This window comes from Rhinolophus ferrumequinum, chromosome 23, assembly GCF_004115265.2.
Source record: "Rhinolophus ferrumequinum isolate MPI-CBG mRhiFer1 chromosome 23, mRhiFer1_v1.p, whole genome shotgun sequence".
Taxonomy (NCBI): domain Eukaryota; kingdom Metazoa; phylum Chordata; class Mammalia; order Chiroptera; family Rhinolophidae; genus Rhinolophus; species Rhinolophus ferrumequinum.
Genome location: NC_046306.1, coordinates 38006743 through 38022487, shown reverse-complemented (window position 1 = coordinate 38022487; position 15745 = coordinate 38006743). Strand labels below are relative to the sequence as shown.

Sequence of the window (15745 nt, the reverse complement as noted above, 5' to 3'; positions counted from 1 at the left end):
TGACCCTACATAGCGTCAGGAAGCCTGGCTTCCCCTTAGGTATCGTTGCTGTTTGTGGTGATCCGACCTTAGTGTTAAATGTTTCAGTGTATTACTCAAGACTAGGGCTTTTTATTTTTCTGTGAAAGATTTCTTTTAAAGAGATTCTAACCCAGGAATTAGTAGTGGGAATGTAATTTCTTTTTAAAGCAACCCTTTCCGCGTAAGTTGGGAATGCACACTTGTGCTGGTATCAAACATACACTTGTGTGTGCTACAGAAGAAAATATTCTCCCAAGCTAGCCTTTCTTGATTCTGTGCTCCCAACAGAGGATGTATTTTGTATTCCATGTTTGCCTAACTTGAGTAAGATTCAAGGTTAATTTTTCAACCTTGGTTCTTCTGCTTAAACCACAAGACTGCATAGGCTCCACAGTGCTTGGCAGGAACAGAGCCTGCATTGTAGGAGCCTGGTGACCCTGCAGCTCCGTGGGAGACCAGCCCTCAAGTTGGGAAGCGACTTGGGGCTTTTGGAGTCGCAGCCAGGGTGACCCAGGCCCCTGGCGTTGTACTGCCTCTGGAGAAAGGGAGTATTTCAGAGGCATTCTGTCGTCTGAATAGACTGAGTATAGTGACTGTAATGTAGTTTTTGTAGCTGAACGTGTCCACATTGGCGAAGTTCTAAGAGGTCCTTGTGAGGACCTAGAGTTTCAGTTGGTGGATGCCCACTAAGAAATGAAGGTTGACCATAGAATGTTCCAAGGCTTCTTGTCCCTGCCCACTTGCCCCCTGAATCCCTCCAGGGCTAGAAGGGCAGTTTCATTTTCAACACTTAGCCTGTAAGTGTGTCTTAGCTTGTGAGTGTGTTTCTGGAAAGACTAATTTGGAACACCCTCTCTTGACTGTCATATATGAGGGCACCCTGGCTGTGGATCATGCTCTCAGAGGGCAGAATCCACTTGTCCAGGTTGAAGGCTCCATGAGCCCGCCTCGGACTTCATTTGCAGAGGTTCCGACCATAATGAAGAGTTTGACTTGGTCCTACATTCCCAGGGTGACAGTCTGGGAGCAGTAAGGATCACAGCTGCGTCTAGTGGTGTTACCACTGGGGAAAGCACATGCCGTGAAGTGTTTGTCAGGAGTGCATTAAACCCTCTGCCTGCAGGGTTTTACTAGAAACTCACAGTGAAAGTGTGTTTGTTCTTTGACGAGAGTGATTTTTCTTAGAAAATATTGCTGAGACATGTAAAACAATTGCTCTTCTCAGTTCCTTCTTTAAAATACCCTGAGATCAAAATTTAGATTTCATGATTGTTGAGAATTCCTACTCTATTTCCCTCTCTTTCTTCTACTGGAAGAGGAATCTCAACTTCTAAGCCACTGACAAGCCTGGACCCGGCCTACCACAGAGTCTAGAGATTTTGGAGGGTTGTGTTGAGGGGGGAGGTTCTCTCCTGCTCCTCTCCCTTCTCCCCCTTTCCACTTTCCCTTAGCCGCCCTTCTATGCTCGCTTTCTGTTCACTAATTCCATTGCTGATCCATAAGGGGCTAGGCTTTTTTCTCATTCTGTAGTGCAAGGGACTGCAAATATGATAATAGCATCAGAATTAGTTGATAAAAGTTGAATGAATCCAAACAAATAAGCATCTTAGAGTTCCTCACTGAAGTTGAACCTAGCCTGGGCTATCAGCCAGGAAGTTGTGGACCAGGCTGCCTCTGACCCTTTGGATTTTGGTCCATGGGCTGTGAGAAGGGGCAGTTCATCTTCTGGGTTTGGAGTTTGTCGTCAGGCAAAGGGCCCCCTTTCCGGTGTGAAGGTTGAGCCGGGTGACACTGTACTCCCTCTTTACAGCCTCCGGATGTTAAATTCTAAACCTGGAGTCTTATTTGGTGGGCTTTCCAAGACTGATACTTCCTGTTTCCAAATGTGTGAATTGCAGGTTCCATATCTCTTCAGCAGCTATCGCTGGCAGAAGGCCATTTTTCATTTTTCCTCACCAAATTCTTGATCACTTTTCTTGCTTGTAATGCAAAGATTTTCATTTCTGATCCTGGGTAGTTGTGTTTATCAGCACTAGGGAAAAGGGAGGTAACAGAGTAGAGATGGCACACTGGGGATCTGCTGGCCAGATATATACGGGTGAAAGCCTACAGAAGTATTTGGTTTGCCTCACATGTTATTTTTTAAATCTGTCAATTTCACATGGAGAAAAAAAGATTTCTGGCCTAACCTGAAAAAGCAAAAATCTTTTTTTTTTTTTTTTTTTTTTTTGTGACACAGCGCTCACATTTCTATAATAATCAGCTATGGCTGGGTAACACTTGCCCCCTAATTTAGTGGGGCATTTTTGCTGCAGTCCTCACCACTCCCCAGTGTTTCACACCTGGCCCGTGCTTGTGCTCATGTGGATCTTTAACCCTTGCAGAGGGGAATATCTTGAATTGTGATTGAGGCTTCTGAGTCTCCAGGGCATCATGTGCCCTAGTTATCCACCTGCATTCTGCCATCTGTCTTTTGCTTTCTATCTGCCGGCACTAAAAGGGACGGCTCATATCTTGTGTAAAATTGCTTCCTTCTAAGGAATGGCAGGTAAGAATGTATGACATCAGAGATTGCCTGGATTTGTTTTTGCTCTGACTTTATCAGTGTGGAGAGGAGTGAAACCTTCAGTCTGGTAGTGAGGGTGGGGTGGAAATTGTTGATGCCTCACTTTCTGCAGAAAGTAATCTATGTTTATGTGTTTGGCAGGTGAAAGGAAAGCCAGCCAGGATGGACATTTACGACACTCAGACCTTGGGGGTTATGGTTTTTGGTGGATTCATGGTTGTTTCCGCCATTGGCATCTTCCTGGTGTCAACCTTCTCCATGAAGGAGACATCCTATGAAGAAGCTCTAGCCAACCAGCGTAAGGAGATGGCAAAAACTCACCACCAGAAAGTGGAGAAGAAAAAGAAGGAGAAAACAGTGGAGAAGAAAGGAAAGACCAAGAAAAAGGAAGAGAAACTCAACGGGAAAATACCTGACCATGAGCCAGCCCCCAACATGACCATCCTCATCAAAGACCCAGTGCGGGCACCTGCAGTGGCAGTGGCTCCAACCCCAGTCCAGCCCCCCGTGGTCATTGCCCCTATAGCCACGATACCAGCCATGCCCCAAGAGAAGCTGGCTTCCTCCCCTAAGGACAAAAAAAAGAAGGAGAAAAAAGTAGCAAAAGTGGAACCAGCAGTCAGTTCTGTAGTGAATTCCATCCAAGTTCTTGCCTCAAAGGCTGCCATCTTGGAAACTGCTCCCAAGGAGGTGCCTATGGTGGTTGTGCCCCCAGTGGGTGCCAAGGCCAGTACTCCATCCACTGGTGCTGCACAGGGCAAAAAGGCAGAGGGGCCCCAGAACCAGGGCAAAAAGGCAGAGGGGCCCCAGAACCAGGGCAAAAAGGCAGAGGGGGCCCAACACCAGGGCAAAAAGGCAGAGGGAACCCCCAACCAGAGCAAAAAGGCAGAGGGAACCCCCAACCAGAGCAAAAAGGCAGAGGGGGTCCCTAACCAGGGTAAAAAGGCAGAGGGGGCCCAAAATCAGGGCAAAAAGGTAGAAGTGGTCTCGAACCAGGGCAAAAAGACAGAAGGAACCCTGAACCAGGGCAAAAAGGCAGAGGGAACCCCAAACCAGGGCAAAAAGGCAGAAGTGGTCCCGAACCAGGGCAAAAAGGCGGAGGGAACCCCGAACCAGGGCAAAAAGATGGAGGGAACCCAAAACCAGGGCAAAAAGGCGGAGGGAACCCCAAACCAGGGCAAAAAGGCAGAGGGGCCTCAGAACCAGGGCAAAAAGTCAGAGGGGGTCCCTAACCAGAGCAAAAGGACAGAAGGGTCCCCCAACCAGGGCAGAAAAGTAGAGGGGGCTCCCAACCAGGGCAAAAAAGTAGAGGTGGCCCAGAATCAGGGTAAAAAAGCAGAGGGGGCTCCCAACCAGGGCAAAAAGGCAGAGGGGAGCCCCAGTCAGGGCAAAAAGGTAGAAGTGGTTCAGAATCAGAGCAAAAAGGTAGAAGGAACCCCCAACCAGGGCAGAAAGGGAGAGGGGGCCCAGAACCAGGGCAAGAAGGCAGAGGGGGCTCCCAACCAAGGCAAAAAGGCAGAAGGGACCCCCAACCAGGGCAAAAAGGCAGAAGGGACCCCCAACCAGGGCAAAAAGGCAGAGGGGGTCCCCAACCAGGGCAAGAAGGCAGAGGGGCCCCCCAACCAAGGCAAAAAGGCAGAAGGGACCCCCAACCAGGGCAAAAAGGCAGAAGGGACCCCCAACCAAGGCAAAAAGGCAGAGGGGGTCCCCAATCAGGGCAAAAAGGCAGAGGGGGTCCCCAACCAAGGCAAAAAGTCAGATGGGGCCCAGAATCAGAGCAAAAAGGCAGATTCAGTTGCTAATCAGGCCACAAAGACTGAGGGTGTTGCAAACCAGGGTAAAAAAGCAGAGGGGGGCCCCAATCAAGGCAGAAAGGCAGAAGGAACCCCAAACCAGGGCAAAAAGTCAGAGGGGTCTCCCAACCAGGGCAAAAAGGTGGATGCATCTTCCAATCAGGGTAAAAAGGCAGAGGCAGTTCCTATCCAGGGCAAAAATGCAGATATGGTCCAGAGCCAGGAGACACCAAAGCAAGAGGCTCTTGCTAAGAAGAAGTCTGGTTCAAAGAAGAAAGGTGAGCCTGGTGAGTAGCTTTGATTTCTTTATGAACTTGGAGGACAAGTTTTCTTTAAATGGCTTATGGATTCCCTTTGGGGAAGCCATCTTTATCAGTCAGCTGTTGCCACAACAAGGCTGCATAACAGACATTCCCAGATTTCAGTGGCTTACACCAGCAGTCATTCTTGCTCTTGCTTCTGTTGAATTGGCTGGAGGTTGACTGATCTGGGTTGTCTCAGCTGAGTGGCTCTGCTTCATGCTGCAGTTTAAGTAGGTTTGGCTCCTTACTGCAGTTCTGTTCCACATGTGCTCATTCTGGGGCCCAGGCAGAGGCTTCAGGGCAGAGGCCCTTTTCGTGGTTACAGCAGAGCTGTAAAATGCCACATTTCAAACCAGCATCCTATTGGCCGCAGCAAGTCATATGACTGAGACTGAGTATGGCAGATCTTTCTTAAATGTCTATTTCTTACCTCACCTGGTACTTTAGCATAGCTTTATTGTTTCTGTATGTTTGTTGAGTGAATAATGGTAGGATAATATTTCCAGAGAAAAATAGCATTCACCCCCTACCCCGTTTCCTCTCTTCCCTACCCCGTACCCCCAGTTATTTAATGGAGCATTTTATATATATGTTTGTATGTATAATACAGAGGTTGCCAAAAAAAGTATACACATTTTAAGACAGGAAAACTGTATTAAAATTGTAATACTTAATGTATACTGATGACAAAAGATGAATATAAGTCATGTTTGACTTCTGTATTTACAAGAGGTGCTCAAAGTGGTTACCATCAGCATCCAAACACTTCTTTTGGATAATGGCGAACTACTGCTTGAGCAACGTTGACCAAAGTGTCCACTTGTGTACATTTTTCTGGCACCCCCGGTATATATGATCTATATATAATAATATAGAACATTAAGTTCCCCTTATTTTTTTAGTGCATGTTACTATAGAAATTGGGCGAGTGAATTCCTATTTCATGTTCATCACTCCTTTGATAGAATAGTCTAACGGTTTTGTTGTTGTTTTCTTTAAGTCTTTGACTAGCCTTTACTTGATTTGGAAAAGGGATTGCATTTGTCTTGATTAGGCATCTTACAGGAGCTGAAGTGTTTGGACCTGTGCTGGATAGCACAGGACCCTATGTTTTTAGCTGGGTTTTCCTCTCTTACCCCTCTGTGAAACTACGTTACTTTTTCTCAGATTTCCTTCTCCAACTTTTGGGGTGGTGGGCATTTATTCAGGCAGCATCTTGCTCCATGTGAGGGGCCCCATCCTCTGTGAGCAGCTTCGGGCTCCTGCTGAGGGTCAGGTACCAGCCACCTGGCCCCACTTAAGTCAACCTCTCATGAACTTTGAAAACCCAACCACTTAGCCTCAGCCCTGCCTGCACAGGCTGGAGGGAGGCCACACTGCCCTGACTTTAACGTAATGTTCCACCTGATCCAGGGACAAGAACATTTGAGACTGGAAGACAGGGATGGGACTGAGAACTGGTCTGTTTCCTGGCTCTCCCCCATCAGGTGTGTCCAGTGGCCATCATTACCATGCAGCGGCTTTAGACCTCTGAGATAAGGCATGAAACAAATGTGCTGATATCAAAAGGAAGGCACATGGTCCTAATTTACAGGTAATAGAGAACCTTGTTAGAAGGAAGATCTAACTATGCCTGTGTGAACCCACACAGCAGCTCAGCTGAGATGGCATAAGGGAAAATTTGATCAGAGGAAAGAAATACCGTGGTCCAGGATAAGAAAGTTTAAATACTATGGATAAAATGATAGTTATTCACAAGTTCACTTAGTGGTTTATTATTATTCCAGCCAAAATTTCAGTTGGACTCCTTCTTCCCCCCTCCCCCGCCACCACCCTTAACTTGACAAAACTATTATAAAAGTTCCATCTGGAAGGAGAAATATATATAAGAATGTTGGATAGAGTTTTAAGTGGCTTTTGGAAGGCCAGTTCTGTCTGATGTGTGAACTACTGTAATTACAAGTAGGGTGCTGGCCCAAGGCTAGCCAGGTCAGAGAACAGAATGGTCCTAAAACAGATGGTGTCATCCCTCAGAACTTCAATGAGGGGAGGGAGCATCATTTCAGAGGGAAGGAGAACTGTTCAGGCAATGATACTGGGCAGCCTGTTCAAGATTTGGAAGAGTCTGCATATACCCCTGTAAAAATGTGAGGTGTGGATGAATTAGATTTAATTTAAAAAGAAATCAAACCCTAGAAAACATAAAAGACAACCGAAATTAATATTGATCAGCTCAGGTGGCAGAGGTTGTCACTCCAAAGCTGCAAGGAGAGAATCACAAAAGCCAATATTGGGTTCTTGGCCACATAAATAGCCATGTGGGACAGTCAGGACCAAAATGAAAACAGCCACAAGGGGCAATATGTGCAGCTGATACGATGCCTGAAAGGTGAATTTCTTTATTCTTTAGGGTGTCTGAGAGTCTGAACATATGGGGGAAATCTTTTCTTGTACTTTATTTTTTATTTCTTGAATGTGCACTGTGTGATGTCAGCCCCGTTTTCCCGAGGTTTTTGTGTAAAGCCATCTTTAGGGCCCTCTGCGGTGGATGCGGCCGCTCCCACCCCCAACTTTGTGAAGTTCATGAAATCATGGGTTTTCCCAGTTGCTTATGGAATGGGGCTCACACTTCTCTTGCGATTACCTCTTCTATGTGGAGTTTAGTGTTCCAGAATTAATCGGACTCATTTTTAGCTATGACCATGTTTCTAAGTGAGAAGCAGGCCACGTTCTTTCCATGCAGTTGCACCTTACGTCCCGTGAGGCTGTGGTCAGCTCCACTTGCCTGTCCTTGACCTCCTTGCCTGCCAGCCGGCATTGAGCTTAGCTTCTCTGTGTCTGTCCAGGGCCTGTCCACCCCTAGCTTCTCTGGGGCTGTGTGTGCCCAACTTGAGGGAACTGTGGGCACAACTCTGGTTCGTCTGGCTGGCCCTGGGCATCCAGAAACGGGGGACTTGGAGATGTGAGTAGCTTTGGGGGCCTGAGGACTGTGGGGAGGTACTAGGGAAGTAGGTTCCAGATCATTGGTGAGGCCAGGAAGTGAGTTCCTCCTTTGAATTGAGGACACCTTGACTCGGGTGGGAGAGCTCCAGGACCATGAAGTTTAGACCCTGGGTACCAGAGAGCTAGAGTCCAGGGCTGTGCTGTCCAGTACGAGAGCTGCTGGTCACATGGGGCCATATAAGTTAGCATTCAAGTCAATTAAAAGTCAATAAGATGAAAGATTCAGTCACACTAGTCACAGGTGCTCAGCGGTACTCACATGTGGCCAGTGGCTGCCCTTTTGGACAGTGCAGATGAAGGACAACATCTCCAGCAGCACAGTAAGTTCTGCTGGACAGCGCTGCTCTGAACAGGAGGGATTGGCAGGGAGGTGGCCTCTTGGGTCACTTTGCAGGTGGCCCTGTGAAAACGAATACATCTTTGCAGCCTTGCGTTGGCGCCTCCCTGCCCTGTTCTGTCTTCTGCCTGTGTCCTGGATGGTGTGGGGGTGAGCTCCCTGTTGTCCTCCATATCGTAGGAGAAGTGACGAATGAGGTCATGGAAGCTATAGCTTGCCATGACATGTGACACATCAGTGACAAAACCCACCGTGGAGTTGCGGCCCACCCGAGATGGGGTTGCTTCCTTGGTCATCATGGGGTTGGCCCAGCAGGGCCCTCGCTGACAGGTGCCCCAGAGGAACACTGGCATGTGTGGAGGCGGGCATAGAACATACTTCTGCAGGTCCGGCTTGGAACTGTTCCAGAACTTCTGATCTGATTTTCCTACAAGAGCAAATGAAGGCCATGTGACAGCTTTTACCACTTGTCTGTAGCCAGATTTGACAGTGAACACCTGCCTTCCTAATCCTTGCTTTTTAAAGTTTATTATATAAATATGTGCTTTCAGCAAACAAAATTCAAGCAGTATAGAAGCTTGGAAGGTGAAAATGGAAAGTCTTCCTTTCCACTGCATCCCATTCACCACCGGCTTCCAGAGGGAGCCACGGGGATGCTCTGCTCATCACACCCGATGCACGCGTGGGGCTGCAGCTCACACAGCTTGAGGACTGGCCTTCTTTACTCATGAGTGTCCTGGCGACTTCTTTCCATGTGGCTCCTACAGGCCCGCCGCTTTCAGCTGCGTCATATTCCATAGCATGAATGTATCATAATTTATTTAAATGACATTAAGTAATGTGCAGTTTTTTTTGCTGCTAAAATTAATGCAGTGATGTATATATATATATTGTCATGTGAGTATCTCTAGGAAGTAAGTTCCTAGATACTGCTAAGTCAAAAGTTACATTTTTAATTTAGGAAGACAGTACTGCATCACTCTCCGAAAACATTTCACGACTTACCATTGTCCCAGAGTGAGAGAGGCCGACATGAGTTTCCAGCATCCTCTTTTTGACTTTACCGCTCACATGGTGCTGTGGAAATGGTGATATTTTCAGGGCAGCATCGTAAACTCAGGTTTGTAACAAAGAGAAAACACTTGCTTTTTCTCTTTGAAAAAGCACGGATTCTTGTCTCAATGTTTGCAGAAGAGGGAACTCATGCAACCATAGAGAAGTGGAAATTTTCCAGAGCTAAATCTTCCGAGTGTTTGCAGAGCTGTGTAGGCCTCTGCTGGATCATTCTCTGATAGTACCTCGGCACTTGTGCACAGAGTTTATTAGGAAAGCCACGTTTCTTTCACAGGAAGTGTGTGTACGCGTATATGTGGTGGTGGTGGTTTTTTAAAAATCTGTTTCTGTCTTCAGACTTAGTCTTTGCCTGCGTAATTATGCTGGCCTGCTTCCCCTGCGCCTAGCGTGTGCTGATGGGTGTGACCTGGAAGTGAGCCCAGATTAGCACAATGTGGGTTTGGGCCCCAGATAAACCAAAGACTTAGAATAAGGAAGTACAGGATGCATATTTTGGAAATTCCACCTTCAGATGAGATCTAGAACGCTGGGTTTCTGCTGGAGCTTGGTTTGTGTGATATAGCAGCTGAGCAAGGCTGAAGCCAGGTGGGCACCCTGGGCATGGCCCTCCTCTCTTGGAGAGTAGGCTGGCTTTATTCCCGACTCCCCCCATCTGTAGGTGGGGGCCATTTACTCTGGGCCCAGAAGGCCATCAGGACAGGGCCCAGGAGAGCCTAGATACTCTCTAGGGCACACAGGTGTTTACAACCCCATGATGACTGTGTTGTCAGATAAACACACCACCCATGTGGGAGAAAGAGGCCATCTTTGGGGGACAGGACTATGGGTAAATCTTAACATTTTCTTTTCATCCTTCTGTATTTCCCAGTTTTTTTGTAACATGTATTTTTTTAATTGAAAAGAAACAAAAACTCCATTATTTGTCTGCGTCAAATAAATAGGCCCTCATTGTACCAAGTGGAACTTCTACCCTTTCAAGTGCTGTGAGGTGATCCTGCCCTGACCAGAGGTCCGCTGAGCATCCTCTGAGCAGCAGAAAGAAGTCCTTGTTCCTTTGGAAGGGCCAGGGTGAGGAAAGAAAGTGGCCAGTTCTTCTTAGGCCTGTCCCAGCCCTGGGCACTGAGTAAATGGTAACAGACTGAGCTAAAATGGAAAGGTATGGTGGGTGCTGTATCTGTGAACCTGGCAGTGTCCTGGGGTGCCTGGCAGCTCCATGTTGTGAGAGGCCCTGCCAGGCCACTTCTACCTCTGCCAGAGCAGGTGGAAATGCAATAAGATCACGTTGCATAACCTAATGGATGGGGTAGGGTCACCAGAGGTCAGGGAAGATGGGGAAAATTTTTTAGACCTACCAGGAAAGCTTTATTCAAGGTGTCTGTAGCTTAGCAGGGGCCTCATGTTCAAATAACACTACCCCTTCCTTCCTCCTACTCCATCCCTCCGTCCCCCCATGCTGTCCTTTGTGCTGTGGACTTCCTGTGTCTGAGGCCAGGGCTGGATCACCACCGTGAATGTGACCCCACTGCTCTCCTGAAGCAGATGCCTCAGGAGTTAGTTAGGTGCGTGCTTCCTGAAGCCCGTCTCCACGCATTTATTCCCTAAACATTCTGTAAGGTGCATTTGTGCTTTTACCTGTTACACAAAAGCAGAAACCAAAGCTGAGCTCTGTTTTGAGACCTCCCAGAAATCACAAGGCCAGCAAATGGCAGGGCAGGGACCATAGCCTGAGCCTGGGTCTCTTATCTGCAGCCCCCCCCTTATAGTGTTGAGGCACAGACAGGTTGTATTGAGAGTAAGTTTGATGTTCTTTCTTTTGAACTTAACTCAGTTTCTCAGGGTCTGAAGCTCTGAAGGAAGAATCTCTGCGGGACGTTTGAGACTTTACTCACTTTCTGTGTTAAGTTCTTCAAACCCAACGTTTTCTTTTCTTCTTTTTTAAAAGAACAAAAACATCCCCTAGGGAAGTAAGCCAAGTATCAGCGTGGGACTGCCACGTCTTAGAGAACCTGCGGGTGATGTTCTTCCAGAACTCTCCAGTCATCTTAAAACATGGCAGCGCTGGGACTCCAGTTGCTGTCCCCAGCGGCTGTGATCAGGAAGCTTACGATTGTACATCCTTTGTCTTTCCTACAGGTGTTAAGTAAAATCTTGATTGTCATTTCAGGCCTGCTCTCCTTGGACCAGCCTGCATGCCTGAGGAAGCCCAAGGAAGGATCTTGCCCAGAGGTCCTCTGGGAGTTGCCTTTATTTTAGAAACACTATGATGTGTTTTTTGTTTTCAGATATAAAATTGATTTTTTTAGAAATTGGGGGGAAAAACAAAAGTATAATGAGAGTAAAGCCATGCAATCTATAGGATTTAAAAAAGAAATTTCATTAGACATCATTAATAGTACAATCTCCCAGTTGGTTACCAGATTACATTTTTCTCCAACCAAAGGAAAAGGCCTGAGTCAAAGACCCCAAATAGGGTTACTGTTGACATTATTTTGTACTTCACTCCAGTGCACGTAAACTGCCAAATGTTAGTGTCTGGCAGTCGGGTCAAGTGAAGCTGCTCCTCCTGGGCCTGTGTCTGGTCAGGAGGGCAGACCAGCCCTTGGGCAGTGCTGGGCTTAGAGTCTGCTGTGTGTGTGCTGCCCAGGGCCTGCCTCCACTGTGGTGCAGATGAGCAGCGATGAGGATGGCAGCGCCTGTAGCTGCCGCCATTGGTGAATTTGGTGGATCTTTCATCAAGAGCCTCATAAGGGTCCTTGCCCAGGAGGACCCTTCCCGGCTGCTGCCCACAAAATGCCACTAAGTGGGGAGCCCAGCAGTGATGCTGGCCTGAGTCCCTTGTTCCTAGAGACGGGTGCACCTGCCGGTTCTCTGATTCAGGGGGACACCCTCTAGACTTGGGGTCAGGAGGAGTCAGGAGCTTATCTTCTGTCTCTAAACGAGATGATTGCTTGTGAAGTACTGGACTTCAAGGTGGTGCAGGGGAACCCTTTCTGGGGTCCTGGGTGATGAGAGTTTGGCTCAGGTGACTGGGGATGTCAGAGGCTGGAAGGCACTCTGAAGTTGGGGTCTTTATGTTGGGGGAAGCCGTGCAGGGTCCCCTGACCTACAATATCGAGGTGGCCCCTGTGCAAGGTCTAGAGGCAGCAGCCATTGAGCCTGCAAGTGTGTGTCTGAGGCCTTCAGACTGGTCCAGACATTCCCTGAGAAAGACAGTGTCTTTGCCATGGGTGTTCTTCCCCACCCCCCAAGAGCACACCCTTGTGGCAGGTTCCTTTTCAGTGTTCCTGGCTTGTCACCTGGGGTTCTTCCCTGATCTGCCTGCCTCCAGCCTTGTCCCGCTGGGTGTCCTGAAATAATTTTTCCCAAACGCAAACCTTGCTCCTTTCTAGGCCTTGCTCCTTGTCTGTGGAGTAAAATCTAGATTCCTGGGGCCTGTGAAGACTTGGACCTGCTCTGACCTCCCTTCACTACCTCTGACTAGCGAGGTGCCTTGCAGGCCTCCAGCGCCTGTCATGTGCTGCTCCCCTTCATGAAGCCGCAGCCTTCGCCTTCTCCTTACTCACTACAGTAGTGTTGGCTCAGGCATCCCGTTTCAAAGCCTTCCTGGTGTTGCTGCCATAGTTGCTTCCATGGTAAAGCGCACAGTCCCCAGGTTCCCTTTGTGTGGCTCTGCTGTGTGATTGCCATGTGTCCTGTGTCCTCTGCCTGTCTTAGCTGGCACTTCTACCTCTAACTTACCTTTCCAAGGCCAGCCTTTTGCAGACTTTCAGGTGCACAGTAGGTCCATGCTTTGTGTCTGGAGACCAGCTGGACCTGCCCGCCCTGGGCAGGGCTGCCTGGCATCTGCAATGAGAGCTGGAGCCTTTTGACAGCCCACCGCAGGGCTGATCCTTCCCACTGATCACCAGCTGCCTGGAGCTCCGGAGGCAGTTCCCTGAGTGGTGCCCACGTCCCCCCGTTGGTTGAGTAAGCCAGCATGAGCAGGGCATGCGTGTTCTATAACCGGCCACTGGAGGGGCTGAAGCGGAAACTGCTGGGCTGTGGAGCCCCATGAGGTCCCCTTTGGCTGGGACCTGGCCTTGGGGATATTGGTAATTATGCAAATGAAAAGAAAATTCTCTCCAAAGGATCCCAGTTGACAGTGAGAGAGGCTCCAGAGTGCCTTTTTTTGGGAAGATAAGTTTAATTTTAGGTGATTAAGCCTCCCAGCGTGATTGCAAAAGGGAGTGTAGTTTTGGAATTTGAGGTGTAATACGCATTATCAGGGCTGTGTGTTTCTTGGCTGAGAGCCCAGGGAGGCAGAGGGCTCCCTGCTTTCTGCACGTGTTACCCCGTGAACCTCCTGAGTGAGGACAGTGGTGTGAGGCAGGAGCCAGAGGGTCCACGGGCTGTGGTGCTATGTCCATTCTGTCGGTGGGGGTAGGAGAAAGGACAGCGTTGCTTCAGCGCCTGCGCGCTCCTTCCTGTGCGCTCTCTGGAAAGTGCTGGACTGCGGAGCCCAGAGCATCCCCCCCCCCCCAATGTGCTCCTTCCTAGGGAGGCTCTCAGGCTCTGCAATTCGCCAGTGACTGGATCTTGAAGGTGGCCCTGTGGATGGACTCTGCAGTGCTTTACCCTGTGCCAGGCATTGTTCAAGCACATTGCTGTGAGGCTGTGAGGGAGGAACGATTATTACCCCTATTTCATATGTGAGGAAACAGGCCAAGGGAGATGAAGCCTCTTGCCCAAGGACAAGCAAGTGGGAAGGAGCTAAGCTGGAATTTGAGCCTACGCTACCATGGGCCCTTTTCTGACCATGGTGCCCCATTGCCCAAGGGCAGGGGTGACCTGCAGGCTGGTTCTGGCCCATGAATGTGTTTGTTCAGCCCCACAATGGTTTTATTTATCTGTTTTTTCTTGAGTTAGCTGTCAGCACTACCGGTCAGGAGATGGCACATAAAAATCTCATGTCTGACTCTCCTCAGCAGCTCTGCAGCTTTGAGGCTTCTGGCCCAGACTCCATGGAGGCTGTCACCTGCAGGTGAAGGAGCATGCCCAAGGCCAACCCATTCATAAGAGGGTTACCCTGAGCCCAGGCCTGGCCCCTGGGGGTGGTTGCAGTACTCCTGCTGGATAGGGGACTGGATTACTCCAGAGCAGTGGGATGCTGGCCCTGCCTCTCTAGTCTTCACTCTCTTTTTGCCTTATTCATACCCCAGGCCTCCCTGCTTGTTCCTGGTATTTCAGACTCAAGGTGGGCAAAACATTGGCTGCAGGAACAGGCCCTCAGTGAGCTGATCTCACTAGATTTCACTGCCTCATGGTTTTTATGAAGTCTCTGGTTTAATAGATTAGATGTTGAATCTTTGACAAATTTATTTTAATGCCTTAAGATTTCACAATACCAAGGATTATTTCTAGTCTTCCAAGTATTTGTTGGAGACGTGTGGGGTGCTGGCACGTATTAGCTCCGTTAGTATGCTGCTTGTTGATGAGTCAGGCAGCGTGCCTGTCTCCCAGTAACTGGTGCCTCATTAAGGTGTGCTTAGTGCCGCTGCTGTGGCGAGGAGATCTTAAAACCTGGAAGTAAACGTGACCCCTGCAGAAGTCCCGAAGTCCTGGTTCCTACTTGAAGGCCTTTTCTTTTTTATTTCAGTTTTTCTTCCCTGATTTGGGGGAGAATAGAGACGGCACCATTCTTACCTAAAAGACTTAATGAAAAAAATATAAATTTATGGTTTTCTAAAAATAATGTAAAAGATAGTATTTGTACGAGGATGGAGAAGGTTGTGGAAGTTTCTGTGAAGGGGGAAATGGGCAGGGGAGAATTAAATTTTGTTGTGCATAGCTTTGGATTTTTCCACTTGTTACAAGTTATTATTTGTTCATTAAGATGCCTAATAAAATTTAATACAATTATAAAGTTTCATTAAAGATGTATTTAGAATGACACTCACCGAATCCGTTCAGAAACGTTTTGTAGACAGGGCGTCTTGCCGCTGCATTTCTCCGTAGCCTTCAGGAAGGAATGCGCCTTGGTCGAGACCACAGGTACGGCACCTGGGAAAGGAGTGACATTTCATCGCGCAGTGTGATCGCATTATCCAGAATCTCCCCCTCCGCCCCCCACTTTGGCAGCGCAGTAGCAGCCTTGGGGGCCTAGAAGGATGGTCTTCAAGAGAGGCCCGAACTCGCCGTCACTGCGAGGCTTCTGCAGGGATGGGAGCTGCCAGGACTTCAGCAGGGAGTGCTGTGGGGGTCCCCAGGGCTGGAGAGGAGCAGACTAGCCTGTCCCGTAGAAACACAGTGTGAGCCCCATGTATGGAATTTAAACCTTCCTAGTAGCCACATTTAAAGAGGCAAACAGGAAACAAATGGAATTCATTTTAATGATATATTTTGACTCAATTTACCAAAAATATTACTTTAAAATACAATCTATTAGAAAAACTATTATAGTTTACTTTTTTTTTCATACAAGGTCTTTGAAATCCAGGGTATACTCCCACCAGTATCACACTTCATTCACACTCGCCACGTTTTAGGTGCCCAGTAGCCCCGCATGGCTGGAGGCCAGCATATTGGACTGTGCAAGAATAGACCTTTCAGAGGGAGGTCAGGAAGTTGTCTGTGCAGTGATCAGCTTCAGAGAGGGTGTCCTGTCCAATCT

At 48.3% G+C, this 15745-nt stretch overlaps 1 protein-coding gene across 3 annotated transcripts in view; it reads left to right on the top strand.

The window, feature by feature from the left end:
* RRBP1 (ribosome binding protein 1) overlaps positions 1-15745 on the top strand; it is a 67209-nt gene that overhangs the window by 21427 nt on the left and 30037 nt on the right. For all 3 annotated transcript variants that reach the window (XM_033094849.1, XM_033094847.1, XM_033094846.1), the window contains exon 2: positions 2729-4667. In XM_033094849.1, coding sequence (XP_032950740.1) covers positions 2750-4667 — 1918 coding nt within the window. In that variant the 5' untranslated portion in view covers positions 2729-2749. The remainder of the gene's footprint in view (positions 1-2728; positions 4668-15745) is intronic.